The following is a 27,282-nucleotide window of genomic DNA, read 5'->3' as shown; positions in this document are numbered from 1 at the left end:
ATATTACTTATCTAAATGAAAAAAATGAATCAAATAATCCCGATTGTCCAAGTCATAAATGAAATCCAAATTAAAATAATGTTACCGTCCAAAATGATGAGAATGAGCCAAATAATTCTAATTAAGAGAATATAAAAGTCACAAGTTAAAAATTTTGAATAGTATTCAGACAATAAAAAGAGAAATCTACTTAGATTCGAATAAGTCCTTTTCTCAAATTTAGAAAAATAATACTACCTAATAAAAATAACTGAAAAAAACATGTATACTAAGATAATGAGTAGTACTAATATTGAAGAAAAATGGGGAAGAAATAAAAGTCAACAAAATAAATTAAAATGATCAGGTAAAATATAAAATGAGTAATATTGATGTAACGCGAAAAAGAAGTTAGATAGTAATATCGGTAACTACAAAATAAAACACAATCGATTAAGAGAAATTAGTTCGTAATCCCGATGAAATAAGATGTTAAATCACTCTAACGAAGTAAATTCCTTTCAAATAAATTTGGTGAAAGTTTGAGTTTTATTTACATGTGTGGTTTTAAAATATTGTGTAAATTATGGAAATGGTTTTTACCAATAAAAATTTTCGAAACCGAGTTTATCATTCAAGTATTTCGGGTATAAGTATTATAATTTGTGTTTTTTCTATTTGACAAAAACTTAACGCATATTCACCAGTAAAAAATAATTATAGGTTGCTTCTATTATTAAAAAAAATGATAAGAATATTATTTATGTCAAAATGTGTGTTAAGAGCCTTTGTGTTTTATAGTGTTCCATTTTTTTTGAAATACTTCTCAAAATAATATCATTCTTGACTGTAAAACTTTATTTAATTAAAAAAAGATAATTTATTATGTTTAGTATTATGTAATGTGTTTATTAATTAGAATAGATGAACTTATACCTTTGAAGAATAGATTGGTATTAATTATACTCTAACGGCAAATAATTTATTGTTAAATCTTTAATAATCTAAGCTTAAAATTAAATATAAAATGCATAACCTTTGTTAAGTAAGTTGTTAAAGTATCCAATATCATTTTTGAAACGGTATTAATATTTGGATTAAAATGAATATAATAATAATTATTACAAAATATTTGAAAAAAAAAATCCCATATTTTGAATATTATTCCTCAAATTTAAAGTAGTTGCGTCTTAAATGGAAATAAATATAAACATATAAGACGAAAATAAAACAAAAATTAAGTGATAGAAATAAATGTAATCGAATAGATATATATCCTATATTACATTTATAAAATGAAAAAAAAACTTAAATATTACTCAAATATTGATTTATGATAGTATTTATACTTATTAATACGTGATCGCAAATAGATATTAACATATTATGTAGTAACAACTGTAGAAGTTACTGCTAATACCATTTTAAACTTAAATTTTATAATTCAAAAATATGCGTATATTAATATAACCCGTTTTTATTTATCATAAAACTTGGAATTTTGAATAGTGCAAAAAGAATGCACGTTAGTATCCCAGTTTTGTGTTGAATACCAAACTACCAATATAGATGTGGATATACTAGAACAAATAACAAAAACATCTAATATAATAGCTTTCATGTTAATTTCTTTTCTGAATAAAATTAGATGAAACATTGCTGGTAAAAGAATATTCAAAGGTACACAAAAAAGTCCACCAATCAAGTTAATTAAACTTCCAAGAAAATCATGGAAAATATAACCTATAATTGTTATTATTATGCATGTTATGAACATGAATATTAGTGAAAATAAATCTTCTACCTGTAAATAACTCAATTTAAATTTTTTTAATATAAATTTGCCATAATCAATATTCTTGTTAATTTTGCCATTATTTGTTTTACTTAACTTGTCTTTGTTATCATTAGAATTAGAAGCTATTTCAATGTGAATACTAATATTTCCTGAACTATTTAATTTGTTGTTATTTTCATTTGTTATTTTAAACTTATTATTATTAGTATCATTACTAGTATTTTTAATACTAAATCTGCTCCCAGCACTATTTTTTCCCTCATTTTTAGAATATCTTGAAAATATTTCTCTCATAGGATAAATCATTAATGGAAGGGACAAAAGTACGCTTAATGAATATAATAGTTTACTGCATATAGCTATTGGTGTAAAGGGTAGATTAAGTGTAATTGCAGATAGTGTATCCTCTCCATAGGCAAATGCACATAAAAATGTAAATACAGATGCAAATATAAAAACCATAAAAATGGACAAAATATAAATCCAAGTAAACGTTTTTTTTTCCTTTTTGTCACCTAGTGAAACATAATACGAAAGTGTAACAGGAGCACAAACCCATAAATATGCTGCTGTACCAACAAAACCAGGAACCATTTCTATACTTGTGATTGCTGGTATATAATTAAATACGTTTTTTTGGTGGTTTTTGACTATTGTGCTAAATGACTGAATCAAAATTAGTATTATTGCGGATATTAAAGATATATTTGAAATTAATATAAATGGAGCTAGTGTCTGTATTTTGTTAGTAGATACCAAAGGCAAATATACTATTAATTGGATGAAAGTAATCAATGCTGAACCATAGTTTAAATATTCATATGAACAGTTATGAATTCCAGATATTATATCTTGAATATTGTTTGTTATAAATGTGACATAAACTGAACCAAACGAAATTGCTGTTGACATTAAACATATTTCCAATATAATCCTGCCGTATTTTCCCATTGCAAAAGTAGCTATGCTTGAATAATTTCCTTCAACTTTATCTGCACATTTCATTAAGAGTAATACTGAAATTAAATTTAATAACCAATAATATAACATTATTATTATACTTCCGATATACCCTGTATTTACCACTCCTTTTGGCGAAAATAATATTCCTGTACCTATTGCTGCCTTAAAAACAGTTATAAACCCTATTCCTATATTTATTAGTTCTTTTTTCGAAAAAGAGATAAATCTTATGTTTTTTTTTGAACTGCCATCTTTTGTAATCATATTTATCGTCCCCATTAATTGATCTTTCTTACATATCCCATTCTCAATGAATTTTTTACACATAGAAATGGGAAATTTTAAAATATTAGATTGCCTATTAAGGGAAACATAAATATATCATTATCAAACGACTAGTTGTACTTTGTTTTTTTAGATTATTTACTATTGTGGGGGATTATTTAATTATTTATTTTTGCCTTTGTTTTTATTTCGGTGCAAATTATTGTATGCATGTAATCTTGGCGCACATTGATGTATTTATTAGTAGCTAAATAATCTTATTATCTAGACGAAAAATAGATAACAAATATCAACTAGAGAATAAACAATCATAGAATGAAAATAAATAAACAATAAACATTATTAAATTGGCATTAATTTAACGATGAAAGTGATAATTCAGAATTAAGTACCACACTAGTAATAAATTTTTTCATATTGCATTTGAATTAATACACGCATCTTTATTCCACTTTAGTCCATGTATAAATACAAACCTCTCAATATAATTATATAATATATATCAATATCATTAATTTATTCTCCTTTTTGGAATATATATAATCAATAATAGTACTAACTTAATTTCAATGACTTTTTCATGATATGAATTAATTCGAATGGGCTATCAGCTCCCGAGTGAATACTTGGAGAAGATCTTTGTCTCTTTCCAAGGGAGGATGAAATTGGAGAAATATTTACTTCCGCGAATACATTTTGTTCACCTTGTTTTGTACCGTGACCAACTCCTAGAAGAAGATCACATGAATCAATTAGTAGTTTTTTATCGTTAATACATGAAAATTCTTGATTATCAATATTATAAGTATTTAGTTCAAATAAACTTTCAATATCACTATCATTATCATTTGTAGTTAAAGTTTCATAATTCAAATTAATTCCATACGAATTCTTGCTATCCCTTGGGATTCCCGTGCTCAATATACTTTCTCTAAAAAATTTTATATTTCCACTTTCTGACTTTGAATGCTTAAATTCTGGTGTTAATAACAATCTATTACCTATAGAAAGCCTTGGCACGTTTATTATTGGCATTGTATTAGAGTTTTTAGTTTCTATTATACTATCACTGTTACCTATAAAAACGCTCTTTGGCATTTCCAAAAAAATAGCTTCGTCTTCTCTTGCAGATTCTAAGTCATCCCATATTTTATTTGTTTTTCTTGCATCAGGAGCAAACACCACCAAATCCTCATCCAAACTCTTCAGGTGTCTTGGCGTAGAGACATATCCATTATCAGGTTCTTCAAATGACTTCATCTTAAATTAATTTACAAAAAAATAAAACCCGATTATTTTATCCTTTTTTAATGCAAAGAAATATAGTATATTATTAGTTTTATCCTATTAATTACTCGACTTGTTATGAATACTTTCTCATTTCTCTTCAATTTATTTCTGACTTTTAATAACTTAAGTCGGAAATTGCTTTTAGAGTGTGTTTGATTTGTTTTATTTAATTTTTTTGCAATAGTCAGGTCTTCTCCCTAATTTCACTTATTTGTTTCACCTAATTTGCCACTTGTAACGTATTACTAATTAAAAAATATTATGCAAAATGTGTGGGCAAATTTCCCGCCTATTGAGGGGTAATAACCAATCTAATAATATTTGTAATTTCAAAGTGGAGTTAAAAAATAATGACAAAATGTCAAAAAATAACTTGTGAACAGTTTGATTAGCTATATTTAATTATATATATTTAGTTAACACTACCATGTTTTGTTGGTTTCGTTTTTGTCACAGCTAAAATGATTGAACTGCTTTCTAGTTGCACAATTTTTTCACACATGTATAAACCTATATATCTTTATAAAATATATATTCGTCTTTACATTCTGTTGTTTTTGTGTTCATGAAGAAAGTGATAAAGTTTACCTCTTCTATGAGAAAATTTTTAAATTAAAAAAACATAATTTACCCGGCTGATAATAAAATTGTATTATAGAAGTTTTCCACATAGAACTATAGACACTAAATAGTATAGCATGTTGCACCTTTAGTAAATAATAGTAAATGATGACCAGAAAAAATAAAAATAATGATACATAGATTAAATAATAATTTTGTCGTTTTTTTTATTTTTTACTAACACAAAATAAATAGTTGGAAATGAAATTCAATATGAGAATAGTCTGGAGAATTGGAATTTGTTTGTTAATATATGAATTTGGGCAAGCAGTTGCATTTAAGTTAAATAAAGGAGCAGTTTTAGATTCAGTAGAAAATAATTTAAATAGGAATAATGATGGATATATTTATAAAAATATGTGTAATACTACAAATGAGTTTTTGAACTACTTGAATGACTCAAAAATAGAGTTCCCTGAGTTTGGAGCATATTTTAATAATCAAACTAAGAATTGTAAAATAAGTTATAATAACAATAATTCTACTATTGGTGTAGACAACAAAAAAAATGAACAAAGTTTATGCTATAGAAATAAATTGAATATTGATATTGCTACTTGTTGCATGGGAGAGTTTGAGAATTCCATGTTGTCCTATGTAAACGATTTTGAGTGTTTTATTGCAACGATTGGATCAGGAAACGCAACTTTGGAAATATTCGGTGATCAGGAAGAGAACGCAATTAATAATAGAATATTAGAAATAATGAATTTTATTTCCAATAATACATTAAATAATGTTAACAATGAAACGCAAAATGTATTGAATGATTCAAAAATAATTCAAGCATATAAAGAAAGTTTGGAATTACTGAACTTAATAAGGGATCCGATAAATAAAATGGTTAAAATGTTTTTATTTGAAGGTAATCTATTTAATACACAATTAAATTTTATTAAATATATTGTGTCTATTTTTTGTGGACTTTGTAGTGAGAGTATCAAAAAAATGATATTAAACACGGGAACTGTAAATATAATTCAAGTAAGCCCAATATTATTCGAAAAAGCAAAGAAAATGATAATGAGTAACTATAAACAATTATTTGAAATACTGAGTATATTTTCAATAATAATTATGAAAAGCAAAAGTAGGATAGAAACTATTCTTGATCTTCATTCTGAGTGGATAACAAACATATTGTACAATCAATTGGAAGAGTCAAGCTATGATACAAGTGGGTTGATGGTCGTAAATAATAACCTTGTGAATAACTTATTTAAAAAAAAATCTTCAAGCTCAAAAGATATAACTGTCGGTGGTCTAAAAAATTATAATAGAATGAATGAATATGTAGGAATAATGAGTATGAATTCGATGAAACAAGAAATAAATAAAATTGTTAAAAATAACTATAAAAATTCAAATTTGGTCGATATTATTTTGAATTGTATTAAAGAAATACCTATTTATTCAAATTACAGTGAAAATAATGATTATTTAAACATTGACAATAATAAATATGAAATGTATACTACTGTAAGTGTATCTGACCCAAGTGGTCGTGTATTTTTAAGTAATTTTATTATAATACCATTGGAGTGCATAAAAACTGTAACTCATGGAATTCTAAAAATAATTCCGAACCCAAGAAACGATTTAATCGCATATGAAAAAATATCTAGGAGCGAATTAATAAATACAAAGGAGATAGCAAGGCAAGTAATCTCATTATTTAGGAATGAAACACTTAGTATAAATGATATCAACAACGAAACAAAAAATGTGAATGTGGGAAATGACAGGCTATTTAACAATTATATTATTAAACCAACACATCCTGATAATATAAAGGATTATGAGAACATTAATGGTTTTGTAAGTATATATGAAGAGACAGAAATTGAAGGCAAAGAGAAAAATTATACAAAAAATAAGATAAACAATTCATTGGACACATCATATAAGGAGTCTTTTGTAGTAGTGTCAAACCCAGGGGTACTGGATGCCTCGGATTTGTCAAAAACACCACCATATTCAGATAATTTGGAGGGATATTTGTATTTAATGAGTAGTGATTGTTACAAAGCAAATGCGAATTATATGGTAATACTATGTCAAGTATTTATATTATTATTTTGTTTTATATACTAATAAATATTAAAATTATAAATAAACTATTTAATAATACTTAAAATAAAGTTGTGCTGATTAATGTAGTTCTTGTAATCACCACTTTCGTGATCCCAATGAGGCCATTCAAATATATTATCATTACAATTAAGTGTTTTAGTTAACTTTTCTTTAATGTATTCATAGTCAGATATTTCAGGTTCTTTAAGTTTAATTTCGGATTCACCATCTGTAAGTGTCTTATCTTTTGGACGATCTATTAATGTAGATCTCAAAATAGAAAGCCATTCAATGTCAAATTGAATAGATATTTTATCATCGTTACTTGGAATATCAAAGTATCTTACTGGAGATCCAAACTTTTTAAATTTGTCCATTGCTCTGAATTCAGAAGTGATATTGCTACTTTCGAAAGGAATGGATGCGTCAAAGAAACAATGATGATGTCCCGAGAACCAGTAGTTAGGCCTTAGATTATTGATTATTTCCAAAAAACCGGGAGTACCAAAGTTATTCGATTGAACATCTTTTTTAATATATGGCTTCCTTTTGAATAAATATTTGACATTGCCATATTTCTCAATTCCCCTTGGCCAATCATGAGAAATAAAAATGTTAACTTTTCGATCGGTGTCCGAATTAATTAGGATATTTTCTTTAAGTAAAAGTATCTTTTGTATTTCATACCGTCTAATATGATACCAACTTCTCTTACTTTCTTCAGTGTAAGGTTCTGCTTCATAGTATTCTCTGTAGTGATCATATGACTTATAAATGCCAGAAATTCCTGCTATTCTGACACCACAAATTTTTATTACTCCAGATCCTCCCAAATAATAAATGTTTGGTGCAACCCAACCTCCAAAATAAAGTGGAATAAGTACGTTTGGAACTTCATGATTCCCTCCAACAAAAATAGTCAATTTAGGGGCCAGTTTTTTACCTTCATAATAATCTAGGAAATCTCCATTTTTTGATCTGTGCGGTTTAATTGCCATATTCTTCAGGTCTTCATTATTTCTAACTGTTTGCATATCACCACAACAAATAACTAGGTCAGTCTTTTTTCCACATTCTACTTCATTTCTTGATATTTCATCATATAGTTTATTCAGTTCTCCATGACAACAACCTATAACTGCAATCTAAATAGTTTATAAAGTAATTAACATAAACAAGCTATTCCCTTCCAAGCAAGTTATCATATCACTCGCACTTACCCTCATTTGTTCTTTTTAATTATAGAAAAAAGAATTCTTTATTGCGTTTCTTCCTTAATTCATCATTAGCACGTAAAGCATTAAACTTTCGAGGTGGCGCCAACTCGTTCCATATTCACATTCATTTTATGAGTCTGGATAAATAAGTAGTTCTAATAAGGAGATAGGTCTATAAACACTTAATATTAATAGTTAGTAGTGTTTGTTTTGATATATAACCAATGAATGATGACAATCTCGATATAGAAAAATTACAGTTTGGAAAAGGTATGTTTCCAAGAGTACGGGATTATTTCTTTAAGGTTGGATCTTGCTCCACTGCATTCTTTCAGAAAATAACAATTGAAGATCTATTTAACCAAAACCATATGTAGTTCAAAATACATATGATTTTCTCACCACTTGAGTGAATAATCCCAAATTCCGATTTTTCAAAATTTTTAAAAAATTTTCTATTAGAACTTGACGAGACAAAATGCTTGAATTTAAGTGAATTAAGGCTTCTACTTGAAGATAGAATGAGGACATATCCCATGAATTCAGAGGAGGCCAATTCACTTATGAAGTCTTCCTATGAGTACTCTCACAAGTTTGGAAAAATAAAAAATAGAGCGTCAGTAATGTTAATTAGAGAGTAAGTTTTATCAGTTACTTAGAAAAATATTTCCTTTCTTTGAAAAGAAATGTTTGATTGAAATTATTTATTTTAATATGTTTATTAATGACTCAGAGCTTTGGATGAAACATGTAAGCTACATGAATTTGAGATAGCCTCTCTTGTAAACTTATTACCAAGAACTCCAGATGAGGCAAAGGTAAGTAACACGGACGCAAGTATGCGTACTTTGCGAAATGTTAACTCGTAAACCTTTTATTAACTCGTCCTAAAACAGAGTCTCATTCCATCATTGGCAAGACTCCCAAACGATCACATAGAGCGTATAATTATGAATTTGGAGAGCCACAAAACATATTCAACATAAATAGATTGATTTATATGGAAAAATACACTATAGCAATATTTAGGTTTGATTTACCGACATACTACATGATACCTAACTATTCACGTATATTATAGATGATTTACATTTACCCCTCTATTTAAAGTCGTATTTACCTCTGTGTTAAAGCTTCTCTGTATTATTGAATTCCTAGTAATATTAATTTTAGTGCGTAAAAACAACCTCTTGCTTTGTCATATTCTCTATTTAGTCCTTAGGAGGTTCAACTTCGTTTCGAAAAAAAAGGGTGCTGAGAAATCGAGTTAGTGAGTTTGGAACATTCTTGCTTGCTACAGACAGTAATCAGTGTTTAAATTGAATATTAATAATTTAAATAATATTTGAATGTTATAAAATGCAGTACAGGTCAGAGTAACTATGACTGCTGGCATAGTAGTAACAGAAAGCTACCACTTCCAGGGTTACTATAGATACATGGTTCAAAACGAACATTTTGTACTAGAGTAAAGTTCTAATCATTCCTGTATATTGCGGAGGCAAACTTACATTCAAAAACGATTAAAAAAACAACTTTTAGCCGCTATAGCGATTTTGATACTCAAGCTGAAATATGAAGCCTAGACAATTGTTTAAAACAGATTTAGACAAAATGATACTATAAACTTGCCGCCAAAAATTGTGCAATTAACCGGTACTCGAGCATGCTTGAGACATTATGTCATAACTGGAAAGAGGAAAATTTTTTAAAAAACATAAAAAATGTCAATAGCTGTGAAAAGTCACCAATAGTTTGAAATTTTGAGTGGGTAAATTAGTGTTTGCATTGGAATTTTATCAAAATTTATGGTGCTCCTTTAGCTGAGATGCAAATAGCTTACAAAAATAATGAATATTCAAGGCAGGGCTTATGAACGAAGTGATGTAACACTTAGAAGTTTGATTGTCTTTAACGATGGTGGAATTGACTTAAATTTATTTGATATGGGAAATGTTGGTGTCGAAGGCCGACTTGAGGGTTGCACCGGCCGTCATAATATATGTAGAAACCGAGTTTACCACTGTAACTATCTTTGCCATATATACGATAGATTATTTAGGGACGACTTCACTGAACATGATAGAAAAAACAAATGGAATAAAAACAAAACGTTAAACGGGATTGGGATTGATTGTTTTTTGAGAGATAGATGTAAAGACAGAAACAGAGATTATTCTTGTTTTAAATATAAGAATATAAATAACTTGAATAACAACAATTTCGGTCTTTATAACGATGACAATTGTAACAAAAGAAAAAATGGTGTAAATGAGGGTAAAAAGTTGCTTTTTGGATTGAGAAATGTAGTGATATCAGAGAAGAATGTAGTCTCAATATCAAAGTTAAAGAATTACAAGTTGTATTACTATTACGGAGAGACCTTTGATAATAAGAGGCACGGCTGGGGATTTTTGGCAGATGAGAACCAAATAGTGTACGAAGGTATGTGGTATTTAGACAAAGTTGTTGGTTGGTATTTTTTATATCGTAATTCAAAGGTTTATTTTGGTTATTTGGATCACTTGAATAGAAAAGAAAACTATAGTTCTTATGTATTTTGGGACAAGGAGGGAGAGTTAATACTATGTAACAATAACTTTGATAATAAAGAACACATTTATTTTGAATTTCTAGAATTGAGGGAAAATCTCTTGAATAAATCCTCTAATAAAGTCAAAGAGAGGAGTGAATTGTTTTGTAAAGGCCCCAATGCTAATACAGGACAACATTTGAACTCTAAAAAAGGTTTTGATCCAGGTTCGCCAAGCACATCAAGCTGCAACTCTAAAAGTATAAAAACAATCGAGAGTGACGAAAATAAAAGTTTGAATGAAAGGCGAAATAATAATTGTTTTAGTAAGTGCTCTGATAATTCTCAGCCTAACTCTCCTTTTTGTTCCGGTCCTGTATATAGGCATGAATCTCAGACTAACAACGATACTGTTTATGAGACTCAAACAAATGAGAACAATAAAAACAGATCACCTTCGCTGGAAAGTCTGTTATTTCCACCATTGGTATCTGCTTCGGAGTGTTTATATTGGTCTAAAGAAACCGTCTCAAAAGTTTTAGCTTGTGTTGGCCTTTCAAACGAAGCATTTATTTTTCGAAAGAGAGGAATTTCCGGAGCAGACACTCACACTCTATCTGAAAGTGATTTGGAAAGTTTTGGTATATCAAATGTTTATAATAGAAAGTTTATTTTGAGGTTGTTTAAGCTTTTTTGGAGTTTTGTCGACCATACAGATCCGGTATTGAATGAGAACAAAAAGTTATTAGGTTCAAAGGTTCCTTGCATCCCTCTTTCAATGATCAAGTTTGGAAGTTATGTTGGTGGTGGGACCTATAGTTATATTAGAAAAGGTATTTTTTGTGGGAATGAAATAATATGTAAAATATACTTCTTTAGTACTGAAAACTACGATGCGATAACAATAAACGACAAAAGTTTACTAGAGGATAACTTTTATAGAGCTGTTTTTGAAAGTCAATATCCAGACTATAATGAAGAAGACAATAATGAGTATTTCAATTCCATTTCATTCCCAAAAAATTGTTATATATATAAATTCAAAAGAGAGTCTACAATGAAAACAAATATGTATAAGTATTTGCCGACACCTGTTAAAATGAGGAACTGGGAAGCAAGGGTTCTTCAGTATCTGAATCCTCACCCAAATATCGTAAAGTGTTTGGGGATAACTCAAGTTGGCCACGGATGTGAGGTTCTTTTATTAGAGAACTGTGAAGGTGGAAGTATGGACAAATACATCTTCAAAACAGGTGGTTTTAAGTTATTTAAGTTGCCTAAATTCTCAGCAAGCAGGTTTGAACTTTTGTCTTGGATGAGAGATATTGCGACTGGAATGCAGCATGCTCACGAGCTTGGGATTCTACATAGAGATTTAAAACTAAGCAATTTTTTTGTTGCTAAAACCAGAGAAGGATACATTGGAAAAGTTGGGGATTTTGGGATTTCTATTTCTACTGACTTTAATTTAGACTATTCAACCTCTTCTGAATTCGGGAATGTGTATTATGCAGCTCCTGAAGTTCTCAGAGGTGAGGGGTTTTATAAGCAAAGCGACGTATGGTCATTTGGAATCAGCATGTATGAGATTCTTACAAATACATTGGCATTTGATGGGTTTCTCCCAGGATTAACTACAGTGACGAATGCCGCTAGTATTCCCGTTTTAAATGATATTTCAAATACTGCTGTTAATTTAATAAAACTTTTAAAATTAATTTTAAATCCTGATTGGAGAAAGAGACCTTCATTTAAGTACATTTCTGAGGAAATTTCAAGTATAATTGATAACTCAGAAAGGTCTATTCTAAGGAGACTAGTAGAGTTTCATTACTGTGAAAATTACTGCTACTAATTACGGTTGCGCAAAATGCCATGCTAAAACCTGTATTTATTTGGGATTTTGCGCCAAACTCTAGTTGATTCAGAGCTATTGCTTTAATTAATATTTCCTTTTCATTTAGACTAATAGGGACATCGTTTAACTCTATTGGATTGTTCAATTAATCTATTTACTTATTTATATAGTCTGAGTGATATGAATTTGGTATTTTAATAACGAATGTCTTAGACTCTCCCGAATTTAACTATACCTGTTGAATTTGAGCTTAAATGCTAGAGTCTGTGATAAACTCAAAAATATCCAAGTTAGACTCTCTTATTTCTAGGTATGAGACTTTGTCCAGAACTAAAAAACTAAGCGATTCAACTGTCTCCTTTTGCTTCCAGAACATCCAGAATACAATTAATTCCATACAAATTGAACTTGGAGGAATAACAGAGCCTAATCAAAGAAAGAAGTTCGATGATTTCATTAAACTAAGAAATGAGAAGATTCAAAACATAAAAAACAACTGGAGTGGTGAAAATGTTGTCCATCAAGACGATAGACTAGATATTTCCAACAGTAGAAGCGTATCTAGTTATAGAGACGACATATTATTTTTAAATAAAAGTGATCTTTCTAATATTGAGAAGGGAGATGCTTTAATTAAATTAGCTGGTGATTCAGTTCATAGAATGAAAAGGACTATGGCTGAAACAGAGAAAATTGGGGATGTTTCTTTAACAAATATGAATTCGCAAAGTGAGCAACTTGACCGCATTAGAAGTGAGTTACAGGGGGTTAATGACAGTCTCTCAAAGGCTAAAATGACAGTTAAAGCTATTACTAGAAATGCTGCAACAGATTTTTGTGTACAAATTCTGTGTGGCATTCTTACAATCTCTATCTTAATAATTATTGTTATCTCAATAATCATTGGTGTTAAGAATAATCATTAACACCTTTCTAGTATTATGTAGCAGTTATATTCAAAAAAAAAGGCATAAGTCAAGGAATAAAGTTTTTAATTCTTACTGTTTATATTCTTGATCATTATTATTTCTACCCCAAAGGACAGTTAATATCTTGTTTTGATATGTAGTTCCTGATAATGCCTTCCTTCTGTATTTATCCTTTCTACTCAACATCGTGAAAAGGTCGTTGACCTGAATATGGTTGTATTTATTTATATTCATAAAGTTAATAATTATATCTCTCAAGGTTGACCTTACATGTTTACTATCATTGAAGTTAACATTAGATTGTGCTCCTGAATTCTCGTCTACTTGTGTTAACCAATACAACCAGTGATCTAAATACAACCATATTTTGTGAGGAGTTAGCTCATTTACCAAAGATTTATGCGTTTTGCAGTGTGATTGTGGACAGTTAAATGCGTTTTTAAAGGAAATTCTTCTTGTTTTAGTATTACATTCTCTACAATATCCATTATAAGCAGAATATAAACTAAGAGTTAACATTCTGAGATGAATATTGAGCCAATTAGAGAGATACTCAACTGGATAGTGATCACCACATTCATTACAAATCCACTTATTTTCTTTCAAATTCTCGAATATATTTCTGTTACCATCATTATTTCCCTGTTTTAAACACTTTAAACAAGCAATGTGTGCTGTAATTGGAACATTCATGTATTTATCAGGATTTTTTTTCCATTCGAAAGTAGTAAATTCGTTATCTGGCTTATCCAAGTCCTCTTTCTGAATTATCTCACTATAATGCCTATACTCAAGTCCCAAACATTGACCAATTCTGCTTATTTCTAGTCCAGGAATTGGGGAGCAGAGTCTTGATATAGGAGGTAATATTTGTTGTGATTTATACCATTCTATATCGATATTCAAATTCTTTGACTTTACTTCTTCTATTGAATAAGCTCTTCTGGAGAGTGAAGAGTTCTTGTTTTGATTTCCCTGATTGTTATTGAAGTCTATTTCTTTACATATTATATATGGAATCTCCGTCCCTGATGTAACCGGAAGGCCTTCACTTATCATTCTCTTAGCTACAATTACATGAGGTAGCAAAAATGGATCTGAATAATGTTGAGGAAGTTTTGTGAGTGTTTTGGTGATCACATAACTTTCCAAAGGTATTGAATTTGAATTCAAGCTTTCATTCAACATTTCCAGTGTACTTAATATAGAAGTTATTACATTCTCGAGAGTTCCATCTGAAAATATTAAATTTAGTATTTGCATTGAGACATTTCTTGTTAAAATAGACCAGTCTCTTCTAACTAGATCTAAACCTTTACAATCTAACTTAATATGTTTGTTATTATAATCTATAATTTGTATGCAAGCGTATTTTTTCTTCTTTAACAGCAACAATCTTCGCAACACTCCGTCTAGATCCAACTCCAATTTGCTATAGTCCTTATTTATTACATGTTTAATCTGAGTGGCAAGTTTAACGGCATTATTGTATCCTTCTCCTTTTCCATCATCTATTATATTTGTATTAACCATAATGCTATCTGTATCTCCGTAAATAACCTGAAGTTTTATTTCATTTTCTACTTTATTTTTGGTCTTTTCTAGTATCTGACGACCATAATGAGTAATCACTGCTGCCAATTCCTTTGCATAAAACCTTGAGTTTTTGTAACCTAGACAACCATATATAGAATTTGCTGTAAGTTTAAGAGCAAGTTGGCGTATTTCAAGCTGAATCCTACGTGTTCCATTGCCCAGTCCTTTTAGAATTTCCTTTATATGACGCCTTCTTTTAACCAAACTCTCTAGTACACCGGGAAGGATCGTGTTCTCAAATAATAAAGTATTTCCGTTCTTATATTTATCCTCTGAATCATTTTCAGTTGGTTCTCTTGTAGTGAAACATATATTGAATTCCTGAATTATTGAAGGATACAATGAATTGAAATCCAACAATAACACAAAACTTTCATAAAGCCCTGTTATTGGTTCCAATACAAGTCCTCCCGAATAAGAACCATCCTCCTTCTTACTAGGTCCCTGTTCCTTATCAAAGTTAACATATACAGACTCATCGGTAATACTTTTTTGTTTTTGTTTGTGATTCTTTTGACACAAATCTGGAGCAACAAATTTACCCTTATGAAATTCATGTAGTAATAAATATTCATTTCTTTCTGCCCTTAAAAATAAAAGGCTTTTCGACCACAAAAAACCTGCCAAGTTCGTTAACTCTCTTGTTAATGGAAGAACCTGAAGATGAAACAACAATTTAAACACACCAACCGAAACCAATAACTCGTTAAATAGAGCTTTAAAAATACTATCATAGTTTTTATATGTGTTATTTAAAAAATCTTCACTTGAATCTGGTCTTTCAGATGCTTTTTTTAATTGATAATCCTTGCTAAATATATCTGAAAATATAGTATTTAGTTGATAATCTATTCTACTCTTCATAAACTCTCTTGAAGAAAGACATGTGTCACATATCAGTCTCCCTTGGAACAAAGTTTGTATTCTTTTTGTACTTGATGAGGATTTCATACTTATTTTCTGATTTTGAACCGAAGTAAATATTTTTCCGAGTTTCCAGGAATTTGGGATATTTAATTGCATTAATCTGTTTACAAGTATGTCCAAATGATCAATCCATATGTTGTGACCTACTATGATATCCGGATCCATGTTCGAAAACGCTGTTATAAAAGAAACAAGTAACGATCTTTCTGTTGAAAAATATTTGATACCTGCCTTCTCCATTTTCTCTTCTGATCCTACAGGAAAAGTTAAAGATTGACTCACTCTCCTTATTCCTGTCCATAATTGAATATTTGAAAAAGATGATATTTTTCCTTGTACTAAATCACTTGCATTGTAGTCATCCCAACAAATATCATCTATATCTACATTTTTTAATCCAACCATACAGATGCTGTATATTTCAGAGTTTGATGATTCTGGAGACAATTTTGAATTTATGTTTATACACAATAAAGTTGAAAGTGGTGGGGACGGGGCCGATCCATCTCCTTTATTTGATACGGAAATCTTGTTTGTATTTGTTTGTGCATTGTCACCAAATGTGTTGTTAGAATTCGAATGGTTAGTTCCTACTAATGAGCTATTCCAAGGTCTTATCACCTTCCAGTTTTGTATATGTATCTCATATTTACATTGGGACTTTCTTCCACCTCCAACTGGAATTATCTGATATGGTTTCATTATTTTAATCCATGATGGCCCCTTTATTCCCCTTTTTACTATAAAGTTCTCAACCAAACTTGTATTTGTACCAAATATACGTGAAAAAGTTTCGCCTGAAATATTTGAGGGTAGTGCTGGATATTTTGAAGAATAAAGAACTTTCAAAAAAGGTTGATTTGGACCATATAAAACGTCTTTATCAGAAAAACAAAAATTTCTAGTTACTGGTTTCATCTGCAATTTAGGTATTTTATATATTTTTCTCATTTCTAACATCTCTTTTGCAACGTTTTGTGAAACTGTTATTGGGTCTGGATGATTAGGCATGCTTTCCCTTGGATACACATATAACGTTCTCCATGTTTCTTTTATTACTACGCAACAATTCTCAGTTAGCACTGAATCTCCACATAAATTATTGTTCAACATTAGTTTTCCAAATAAAAACAGCTCGCCAGTATTTGCATCTTCTGTTATCTCCATTATGTAAAAACTTAAATTGTCCTGGCAATCCACTATATTTGTGCCAGAATTTACAGGATTTGAAATTAACAACTCATCAGCCTTGTCAAACATGTTCACTTCACTTAGTTTCAAATGCTTCAAGCCTTTTTCACCAACATCTGATTCAATCTCAACATCTTTTATCATTTCAAGTCCATCTATTTCTTTGTCTTTTCTACTTTCAACTTCAATACTCTTCGCCATCACCTCATTTTCATTAATTACAAATACATTCATATCAGCTGGACTCAGCTTATCAATATTATTTTTATTCGTCTCAATCAGACTCAATTTTCCATCTAATTTCTCATTATTGAAAAGGTGTTGGCTGTAATAAGTTTTTTGGCAACTCTCTTTATTTGCTTTTGTTTCTTGAGGTTCTTCTATATCCTCAAATAACGCATCATCAAAATTCTTTAGAGTATTAAGTAGATCAACGCTCTTTGAGTCTTCTACTTTTGAAATGTTTTGCATTTCCCTGCTTTTAGTTTTATCCTCAAATTGGAACTGTTTGATTATTGAACCCAAACCATTTAGATGTCTTTTCTCACCTTTCTTCCTCTTTCTTTCATATCTTTTACAATCTTCTTCTGGAATGGAAATGTAATTCTCCATCAGATCAGTGCCATCATCTTCGTATCCCATACAATCGTCATCAACAACAAAATCCTTTATTCTTCTCTCTCTTATTATATTTTGATACTCCTCTTCATCTACTTCCTCATAAATGTTGTTATCTTTCAATGTATATGCCTCACTCGCTTTTATTTTGCCCTCCCTTATCTTCCTAATTTCAGAAAGAGCTCCCTGTGCATTTCTCAAGTTCTTACTTCTCATCCTTCAAAGATTAATGGGGCCTCTTTCTAATTGCAAAAATTCATTCCATTGCTATACCCGTTTTCCCCACAGACATTTTATGTGTTAAATATTCAATTAAAAATGGCGCCTAATTCTTTTTATGTTTAATTTTTTAATTAAATGTTTGTGTAAATATTTGAATACTGAAAACTTTTCGGGTATTAATGTTGATAAAATATTCATCTGCACTATTTATACTTTATAATACATTTCTTTCTTTGAATTCCTTCCTCAGTCAGCAATCGCCACCAGTTCCAGAGCCAAAACACTATACTTTTTACTGCCTGGAGTAATGAAACACCAATATTTATGTTATTTTTATTATTATTTAATTGTTATTTTTGTTTTTTTCGTTAGTATTTAACCTTATTTTTTCTCATTTATGCTATGAGTAAAGAAGTGACATTTTTAGTCCCGCCAATAATTCTTTGACGATGAAAAGATAGGTAAAATGTTTTTATCTGTACTTAAAGTTGTGTACATATGCCTTTTGTTGCTGTTTGAATTGTTGTATAGCTACAAATACTCGGTTTACTCCAGTGGACTGTTATTATATGAAAACAGCTACATCAAATTAAGAAATAATTTGAATTATACAAATGAAACATCATATTTGTATAAAAAGGTAAATAATGAAAGCTCTTATAGTGAATTTGAGAATGTAATGGAAATTATTGATGATGAACTGTTTGAAAAACCAATTACTACTAAAAGAAAGTATAGATTTGTAAAATTAAATAATGATTTGAAGGTGTTTATGGTGCAAGATAAAGATACGACTTTATCTTTTGGGTCATTAATTGTAAGGGCTGGAATTGAATTTGAACCACATAATCTCCCAGGTTTATCCAGGTTTCTTCAATATTCGATTATACTCAACTCCTTTAAGGGTTATTCAAAGGAAGATGCTATAATTAACAATACTGTTAATATAAGTACGAAAACAGAGAGAGAAAAGGTTAGATATAACTTTTTAGTTAGTTCAGAGAAAACAGAGGAGACACTGAGGCTATTCTCTGGAATTTTTGTCAATCCTAATATTGTTAATGAAATAGATGACGAATTGGTTGGTTTGTTGAATACCGAAATGGATGATACAGCTAATTCTGACTTGATTAGACTGGTTGAAGTAATTAAGGAATTGTCAATTAAAGAAAGCATACATCATTCCGACTCAAATATAAAGAACCTGAATATAACATCTGATTTAGGTTACAATTTAAGAGAAAAAATGTTGGAATACTTTAGAATGCATTATAATGCAAGAAATATGACATTTGTACTACTTTCGAATATTTCTCTTGATGAACAGACTAGAATGGTTGACAAACTGTTTAGCAGGATTGAGAATCATTTAGAGAGTAATCATTATCATATTGATCCAACCAAAAATCCTTTGTTGAGTTTAATACAAAAAAATGTAATTTTTTACTCGAATGATGAATTACCAAAATTAAAGATTCTCTTTCCATTGAGGGAATACGTTTCACCATACAAAAGCTCAAACCCAGAGTTGTTTTTTAATAGTTTTATATCTAGTAAAAGGAAAGGAAGTCTTTATTACTTTTTATCTAACAAGGAACTTGTTGCAGACATTAAAGTGGGATTTAGAAATTATCTCAGGGGGTATTCGGCACTCTATATTGAGATAGATTTTTTTAAGGACTATAAAATAAACGTCTTGAAGGTTCTAAGGGGTATTTTCTCAGTATTTGAGATGATGAGAAATACCGATGTTGATTTTGAATTAATTGAATTAACCAAAAAACTTGATTATGATAGATTTAAATATAAAGAGGATTATTATTCGTTTGATGAATGTTTTAGCATCCAAAATTCGGTCGAATCTTATAAATGTGCTCCGGAAAAGGTTCTTTCTGCACAATTTAAACATAGTGAATTCAACGTCGAATTACAAAAAAATATTCTTTCAGACTTAACTCCAGAAAACATGTTACTTATTCTTCACATTCGAAGTATTAGTTATATGAATAATAACTATTTTTTTTTAAAGAAAAAACCGAATATATATATAAACAAGCCTACAATAAGTGATGTTTTCGGGGACTGCGGTGAATCAGAAATTACTGGGAATAATTCAACAAAGAGTGTCGCATGCAACAACATCTTAAGCGATTTAGATAATTTCGATTATAACCTACTCTTTTACCAAAGCTTGTTAAAAGAGGATTTTACATCTTCAAACTCCACTGGTGCTTTATATGCTATAAAAACTATACACCCTTGCATAATAAATTTTTTAAAAAAAATGGTAAATTCGACAACAGCTTTTACCGACTTTGAGGTTTCAAAACCGGATTTAAAACTATTTAGTAACTTGAAGATATTCTCATCCTTACATAAAATTGAACCTCAAAATGTACCTATCAGACTTTCAGAGGCAATAATGAAGTCAGGTTCCAAACAGGATATCAAATTTTTGTCTGAAGATATTGTTAAAGATTATCAAAGATTCTTTTACTTACCCTCACACTTCCAAACAAATCCAAGGACAAACGTTTTGATATATCTTAAATTACCTTTCAAAAAAGCATTTGGAAAGGTAATTATTCCACTACACACAAAAAAGCTGGATATCATATTTTTTATCATAGTTTTTATTCTAACAAAATTATTGGACGATATTAATTTCTATTTGGAGGGATCTCTGACGTATGTTTCTTTCAACAAGGTCTCTCCTTTTGAAACTCCATCTACTGCTTTTGGAATTTCAATAGAAATAAGTGGTTATGTAAATCATATAATTAGCTACATTTCAATAATAGCACAAAAATTAGTTAATTTTACCGATTATATAAACAACTCCAACTTCAAATTAGCAAAAAGGTTATACTTCAATAAAAGAAAAAATGACCCTAGGAATAAATTTTCAGATCAATTTAGTTATATAGAAAGAAATTTTCTGTTCAATCAGGATGCCTCAGATGCAAGTATCATGAGGGTTATGAATGAAATTACATTGGAGGATGTTGTGAATGTAAGTAATGTCTTGGTTTATTACGGTAGAATGGAGGGTTGGATTTTTGGAAATGTAACTCCAGTTAAGTCCAGGGAATTAATACTTATATTTGCTATAAATTTGGGAAGATATGAAGTCAAAAATGACAGGAAAAAAGACAAAAATAGTCCAACTTTTCCACCGGTAAATTTAGTGTCTAATTTTATTAAAAGTGTTAAATCTACAATTAAAAGTTTATTTGACAATTTATTCGGTGATATTTGCTTTGATTTCAATATACCAACACATCTTAGTTCAAATATACAAAAAAGAACAACTTCAAATTCAGTTTCTGAGTTCGGAGTTGTTGATTTACTATCATTGGAGGAAAATAACTTTTATTATCATGAAGTTTCCAGAAATCCGAATGTAGCCGATAACAGCGTTATGTTATCAATCGTAGTTGACTATTATACAAAAGAGACGGACATTCTTGCAGATTTATTTGTATTCGTGATGTCAAGGTATTACTTGGAGGAGTTCAAATCAATATACAACTACAACGATTTCATTTCAATAGAAAAAAGAATACTATTTGATCGTATGCTGACCATTAGAGTGCACTGTGAATCACCAAATTATGAAATTCAGTCTCTTGTTAATTTTGCCAATGAATTTTTCAACATTTGGTTTAATTCAAAAATTTTAAGCTTTACAGATCTTATGTTTCAAGATTCAAAGAAAGTCGTTCTAAAGAACCTCAGTGAAGAAATTTCGGACATATCAATTATGTTGAGAGATTTCAAAAGTGAGATATATAGCAAAAGGTATGATTTTGATAAGAAGCACACTCAAATCGAATTTTTGTCTGATGTTAGTTATTCGAGCTTTAGAAGATGGTGCAAAAAGTTGTGGCCAAATTCTAAGAAAATGTTGTTTGGTATTTATTCGCAAAAAATCAGTGAGGGAGGCTACAATGAACTTCAAAAGTACGTTCCTGAGAGCTATATTAAAGTAAAAACAGGATATTTCCTTAATCAAAACGATATTAAATCGTTTAATCCAATTACTGCATATAATGTTGACTAAAAAACAACTGTTAAATTAAATAAAACCTTTATAATATAAACAGTATATCTTTATCAATCTTTTCAATTCAATAATAAACTAGTATTGAAGAACACCTATATTCCTTGAATGCTATATTTTTTTTATTTTTCAAGTTAACAAGTTGTTTGCTTTTTTTAATATTTACGTATTTTGTCCCTTTATCCAATTAATTTTTCGGATTTAATTTTTGTTTATACTATATTTATCTTCATTTTTTTCAATATTGCACAATACATGTATACTTGAAAAATCGCATGCATGCATGCTTTTTTTTGACAGATGTTGCACTCCCCCAGTAAAGCTTTACAGTAAAATAGGTTTATCAATAAAGAAAATTACATTTATTAGTCTAATTATCTTCTTCCATGTTTTTGGAACACTTAAGAAACATTACTCAGCTTGTAGCTTATTTTTCATTCGTTTTCGGCTAATCAAAGTTTTCACAATATGTCAGATGCGAGGGTTGATGTGATGACGCGCAATCGAATTTGAATGATTTTAAAAATAGAAAAAAGGACTCGTTAATTCACAGTCAAATATTATATAATAAAGTGAAAATTCCAAATGTTTTAGAGACTACTTTTAGGGAAAAGCATACACAACTGGGGGTTGTATGAGCAATGAATATAAATGTATAAAATTTATATATGAAATGTGAAAATAATCTCAAAAGCTATTTGAAACGGGGTCTGAGCGAGATTTCACTATAAAAACTCGGAATAGTAAATATTTAAAAGTATTTTCTAATAAAATAAAAAATGTTAAACCATCTAAATTCAAATTTATTGGCAAATGTTTTATTCTGAAATGCCAGGCAGATACAAAATGGGATATGGCGGCAATGTTCATTAATTTTGGTGATATAATTTCAGACCCACTAAAAATACGGAGTTTCTGTTAGAGGGAAGTGATGAGTAGAAAACTGAGGTTAAATAATATTGTGCTGTTGTTAACTGCAATAATATGTACATCATTTATATCTAGGAGTAGCCTTGCTACTGAAAATTCCAATATTTCCCTTGTATCTTTAAGAGAGAGGGTTGATTTAAATGGTGACAAGTTTCAAGGGTCTATACTTAGTATAGTAGATGATGATGAATTTCTTAAGCCGGTAATTTCTGAGAGGAGTTACAGGTATGTAAAGCTACTGAATGAGTTGGAAGTGTTTTTGGTGTCTGATTCGAAGACAACGAAATCGACGGCATTGATGAATGTTAAAGTGGGTTCATCAATGGAACCAGGAATACTTTACGGGCTTGCTCATTACTTGGAGCATTTATTGTTTATAAACAGCGAGAAATATCCAGATTTGGACGGTTTTATGAAGTTTATTGGTTTGCACAATGGTTACACAAATGCTCATACACATTCATACAAAACAGTATATGAATTAACTGTAGACTCACTATCATTTGATGAGGCACTGGATAGATTTTCTGAGTTTTTCAAAGCACCCTTGTTTGATGATACTTACACTTATAAGGAATTGATGGCAATAGAAAATGAATTTAATTACGCAAAAACAGACGATGATTTACGTTTATATTTCGTTCTCAAGAGTCTAGTAGATAAAAAAAGCCTTTTTAGTAGATTTGATTTCGGTAATCTCGACACTTTGAAAAGAATACCTGAATCTATTGGAATTGATGTTAGAGAGGAGGTTATTAAATTTTTTAAGAGTGAATACAGTTCAAATAGAATGGTACTGGTTCTTACAGGCAATCAATCTTTGGATGAATTAACAAACATGGCAATTAAGCATTTTTCAGGTATTGAAAATAAGAATCTCCCAATTCAGACATTTTCTGAGCCAATAGATAAGAATTCTGTTAACCCATTTAAATCTTTAACCAATAAGATTGTATTATTGGATTCTTTTGGAAACGACATGAGAATTAAGGTAATATTTCCCTTGAAAAGATATATGCCGAAAACTATTTCACAAGACAGACTTTTCCTTCTTGAAAGATACATTTCGTCAAAAAGAAAAGGTGGACTGTATCAATACTTATACAATTCAAGACTTATTTTTGATATGGATTTGGATGTAGATGATTACAATATAGGTTTTTCTTATGTAGAATTAACGGTAACATTAACTAAAAAGGGTGAAAAGAATTTGTTTTTAATTTTTGAAGCCTTCTTTTCAGTAATTAAATTAATTAAGAATACAGAACCAAAGATTGATTTATACAATGAAAAAAAAATGACTTCATTGTCAAGTTTCGATTATGGCAAAGTACTTAGTTTGTTTGATGAAAGTAATAATATATTGGAGACATACTACAACTATGAGTCTAAACCAGAAGAAGTACTTAAAAAGTCATATTTAATTTCAGATTTTGATATGGAAACACATGAAGAGATAATGTCTCAAATTAATCCAGATAATATGTTGGTTTTCTTCAGAGTCAAGAACCTGGAGGATGTTATTAATAATTCAATTTCTGTGGAGGATAATATTATTTGTAGTTTGTATCCAAGCAGTGAACATTTGGAAGATAAAGTTTATAACGAGCTGTTATTAAGTTCTAAGCTTTCCATTGGTGAAATATTAGAGGAAAATTACACAAAAGCGAAATATGTGACAAAGGAATTGAATCCTTGTTTTATTTCATACCTAAAACAAGTAACACCAAAAATGGCTATAGAAAAATTCGGAATAACACATTCAGAACCAAATCCATATATATCTGGTGATTTCTCGAATAATTTGAATGGAGTAACTGTTGAAAATGTACCTATAAGGTTGGGTGACGCTCTTAGTAAATACGGAAAATCAAATGTGAATAAGGACTTGTCTTCTGAATATGAGAACTTTGGTTTATATAAGGATTTCTTTTATTATCCAACACACATATTAAATATTCCAAAAGTGACATTTAAAGTTATGTTTGATTTTCCACTGGATAAAGTATTAAAAAATTCTGTTTCAATAACAACGAATTCACTAAGATTGGAATTGTATTCGTACTTATTTTCTGTGTTAATATCAACAAAATTTTCACAGGAATTGTTTGAGTTAGACCTAGCTTCGTATCTAGCATCTATGAGTACAAGTTCATTTTCCTCAAGCTATTTGAATACAATTCAGGCAACTTTTGTTTCATTTGGTTTTACAGATAAAATGCCATTGGTTATGTACAGATCAGCACAATTAATTAGGGAGTTCTCAAAAAAAGTAACTAAACATGAGTTTGACATTCAAATACAACTTTTAGAAAAAAAATTAATGGACTATTTTGATAATCCGGAGATAAGCGATGAGTATTCCAGGATGTTAAATAAACTTAATTTTAATCAAGACTTATCTCCTGAGGCGAAACTAAAAGAGCTATCGTCACTTGATTTTCAGGAATTTATTGAATTCACTGATTTACTTTTAAATGCCTCAAAATTGAGTGGATTTGTATTTGGTAATATGGATCCAAAGGCTGTCGTTGATATACTGGATCACTTTTTCACGACTCTTTATACCGAAGAAAACAGAAAAATTACTTCAAATAATGAATTTAGTTTTATGTTTGTATCTGACTTCTTTTTCTCACTATGGGATAGATTCAGATCATTATACACTAGTTTAAAAAATTATTTTGGATGTAACGAATCTCAAATGGGAGAATATTCACACATTCCAGATCACCTGAGATCTGATTTATATATTCATAATTCTACAGAAAGTTTAGGTAATTTACAAATTCTTGATGTTGTTTCACTTCCCAGAAAATCAAAATACTACTTGTTTAAGATATCTGAATCTAAAATTGACATTAACAGTGCAATCATATTAAACATTTATGTTGATTACAGATCTTTGGGGTCGTTCCTACTTACAAATTTGTTGGTATCAATAATTTCTGATCAATTTTTCGCTGAATTGAGGACGGATAAACAACTTGGTTATATTGTTTATTCCACATATAAAACATTTTCTGGGCATATTTCTGGATTCTCCTTTGTTGTTGTTTCATCGAACAATAATGTCGATGTTATCTCTGAAAATGTGCTAGAGTTCTGGGATAAATGGTTTTCTACTTCATCTAATTTAATCACAAATGAAATGTTTGATGTGTCAAGGTTGTCTTATATAGAATATTTAAAGGACGAACTTACAAGTTTTGCAGACGTGAATGCAGAGTATTCTGACACTATTCAGAGAAAGGAGTACGATTTTGAGTGGAGGGAAAGAAGTATTCAATTTTTAAAAGACATTTCTTTTAAAGACTTCATTAACTGGTACAGAAACATTTACGATTATTCTAATATGGTAATGTTCGCAATTCAATCACCAAACTCAATTAGCAATAGCAGTGAATTAGATAGACTTAAAGAATTTACCCCTAATGAATTTACCAAGTTGGATGAGGCTAAAACACTGTTTTCTATGGAAGGTGTTAGGGCATTTAATCAAATCAAAATATTTAATATTGATTAAGTCTATTTAAGATTTGCAAAATATTGACAATATGGATGCACAGAATGTTCAAAAATGTAGAGAGGACTTATAACCTGATTCACTATCATTTTTAGAGGCTATATTCTTAGGAGTGACAACTTTCTGACAGTTTAATTTATCAATAATCATAATAATTCTGCATGTGTGCATTTGTCTAGTTATTTGTGTTTTAAATAAGAACTGTGATAGGATACAAAAGATATTTCATTAGTTAATTCAAGAATTATGATACAACCAAGCAATATCAATCTTATTTGTACAGAAAAAAGGACAAATATCTAATTCAACGGTTTATGTATGGCAGTGCACTTACATAGGAGATGTGTTAGTGACAAATGACATCTATTCATAATAGTAACTCAACTTTATGTCATGTAGTAACATGGTCCGTGTATCACTTATTTCCTGTGTATTATCTTAGAACAAACAAAACATATGGGCAAAAAAATGGTTTTCATATCTTTGCGATTTTTCATATAAGTTGTACACGCCTTTGGTCAAGATTTAATATAGAAAAGGCGCTACCTGAAAATTAGTATTAGGTCACCTCGTTTCTGTGAATTCAAAAAATAATAAGTAAATCTTATTATTTTATGTGAACGCGATTGAGTGAAATACTGTATGTCCTGAGTATAAGGAGGT

General features: G+C 29.6%; 10 protein-coding genes across 10 annotated transcripts; 6 read left to right on the top strand and 4 right to left on the bottom strand.

Annotated features, from left to right (window-relative positions):
• Nucleotides 1-1,456: 1,456 nt before the first annotated feature.
• On the bottom strand, nt 1,457-3,067 carry FG379_001331 (amino acid transporter; the record flags this gene model as incomplete). Its single annotated transcript, XM_067326934.1, has 1 exon — nt 1,457-3,067. The coding sequence occupies one exon, from the start codon at nt 3,065-3,067 to the stop codon at nt 1,457-1,459; it is 1,611 nt and encodes a 536-aa protein (XP_067183840.1).
• A 513-nt stretch (nt 3,068-3,580) lies between these two features.
• Nucleotides 3,581-4,285, bottom strand: FG379_001330 (uncharacterized protein; the record flags this gene model as incomplete). The annotated part of the gene is made up of 1 exon (XM_067326933.1): nt 3,581-4,285. The coding sequence occupies one exon, from the start codon at nt 4,283-4,285 to the stop codon at nt 3,581-3,583; it is 705 nt and encodes a 234-aa protein (XP_067183839.1).
• Nucleotides 4,286-5,137: 852 nt separating this feature from the next.
• On the top strand, nt 5,138-7,030 carry FG379_001329 (uncharacterized protein; the record flags this gene model as incomplete). Its single annotated transcript, XM_067326932.1, has 1 exon — nt 5,138-7,030. One exon carries the CDS (start codon nt 5,138-5,140, stop codon nt 7,028-7,030), a length of 1,893 nt encoding a protein of 630 aa, XP_067183838.1.
• Nucleotides 7,031-7,053: 23 nt separating this feature from the next.
• FG379_001327 (Dbr1p-like RNA lariat debranching enzyme) lies at nt 7,054-8,235 on the bottom strand (the record flags this gene model as incomplete). Its single annotated transcript, XM_067326930.1, has 2 exons — nt 7,054-8,154; nt 8,230-8,235. The coding sequence occupies 2 exons, from the start codon at nt 8,233-8,235 to the stop codon at nt 7,054-7,056; spliced, it is 1,107 nt and encodes a 368-aa protein (XP_067183836.1).
• Nucleotides 8,236-8,450: 215 nt separating this feature from the next.
• Nucleotides 8,451-9,212, top strand: FG379_001326 (uncharacterized protein; the record flags this gene model as incomplete). The annotated part of the gene is made up of 4 exons (XM_067326929.1): nt 8,451-8,496; nt 8,689-8,863; nt 8,960-9,044; nt 9,123-9,212. The coding sequence occupies 4 exons, from the start codon at nt 8,451-8,453 to the stop codon at nt 9,210-9,212; spliced, it is 396 nt and encodes a 131-aa protein (XP_067183835.1).
• Nucleotides 9,213-10,076: 864 nt separating this feature from the next.
• Nucleotides 10,077-12,614, top strand: FG379_001325 (sexual stage-specific kinase; the record flags this gene model as incomplete). Its single annotated transcript, XM_067326928.1, has 1 exon — nt 10,077-12,614. The coding sequence occupies one exon, from the start codon at nt 10,077-10,079 to the stop codon at nt 12,612-12,614; it is 2,538 nt and encodes an 845-aa protein (XP_067183834.1).
• Nucleotides 12,615-12,871: 257 nt separating this feature from the next.
• Nucleotides 12,872-13,543, top strand: FG379_001324 (uncharacterized protein; the record flags this gene model as incomplete). The annotated part of the gene is made up of 1 exon (XM_067326927.1): nt 12,872-13,543. One exon carries the CDS (start codon nt 12,872-12,874, stop codon nt 13,541-13,543), a length of 672 nt encoding a protein of 223 aa, XP_067183833.1.
• A 72-nt stretch (nt 13,544-13,615) lies between these two features.
• On the bottom strand, nt 13,616-18,094 carry FG379_001323 (DNA polymerase alpha catalytic subunit; the record flags this gene model as incomplete). The annotated part of the gene is made up of 1 exon (XM_067326926.1): nt 13,616-18,094. The coding sequence occupies one exon, from the start codon at nt 18,092-18,094 to the stop codon at nt 13,616-13,618; it is 4,479 nt and encodes a 1,492-aa protein (XP_067183832.1).
• A 472-nt stretch (nt 18,095-18,566) lies between these two features.
• On the top strand, nt 18,567-22,163 carry FG379_001322 (uncharacterized protein; the record flags this gene model as incomplete). The annotated part of the gene is made up of 1 exon (XM_067326925.1): nt 18,567-22,163. The coding sequence occupies one exon, from the start codon at nt 18,567-18,569 to the stop codon at nt 22,161-22,163; it is 3,597 nt and encodes a 1,198-aa protein (XP_067183831.1).
• A 931-nt stretch (nt 22,164-23,094) lies between these two features.
• FG379_001321 (peptidase insulinase like peptidase) lies at nt 23,095-26,619 on the top strand (the record flags this gene model as incomplete). The annotated part of the gene is made up of 1 exon (XM_067326924.1): nt 23,095-26,619. The coding sequence occupies one exon, from the start codon at nt 23,095-23,097 to the stop codon at nt 26,617-26,619; it is 3,525 nt and encodes a 1,174-aa protein (XP_067183830.1).
• Nucleotides 26,620-27,282: the final 663 nt, after the last annotated feature.

Source organism: Cryptosporidium bovis, assembly GCF_009768925.1.
Source record: "Cryptosporidium bovis isolate 45015 chromosome Unknown contig_21, whole genome shotgun sequence".
NCBI lineage: Eukaryota > Apicomplexa > Conoidasida > Eucoccidiorida > Cryptosporidiidae > Cryptosporidium > Cryptosporidium bovis.
Note: the sequence above shows the minus strand (reverse complement) of the source record. Positions and strands in the feature narration are given on the sequence as shown.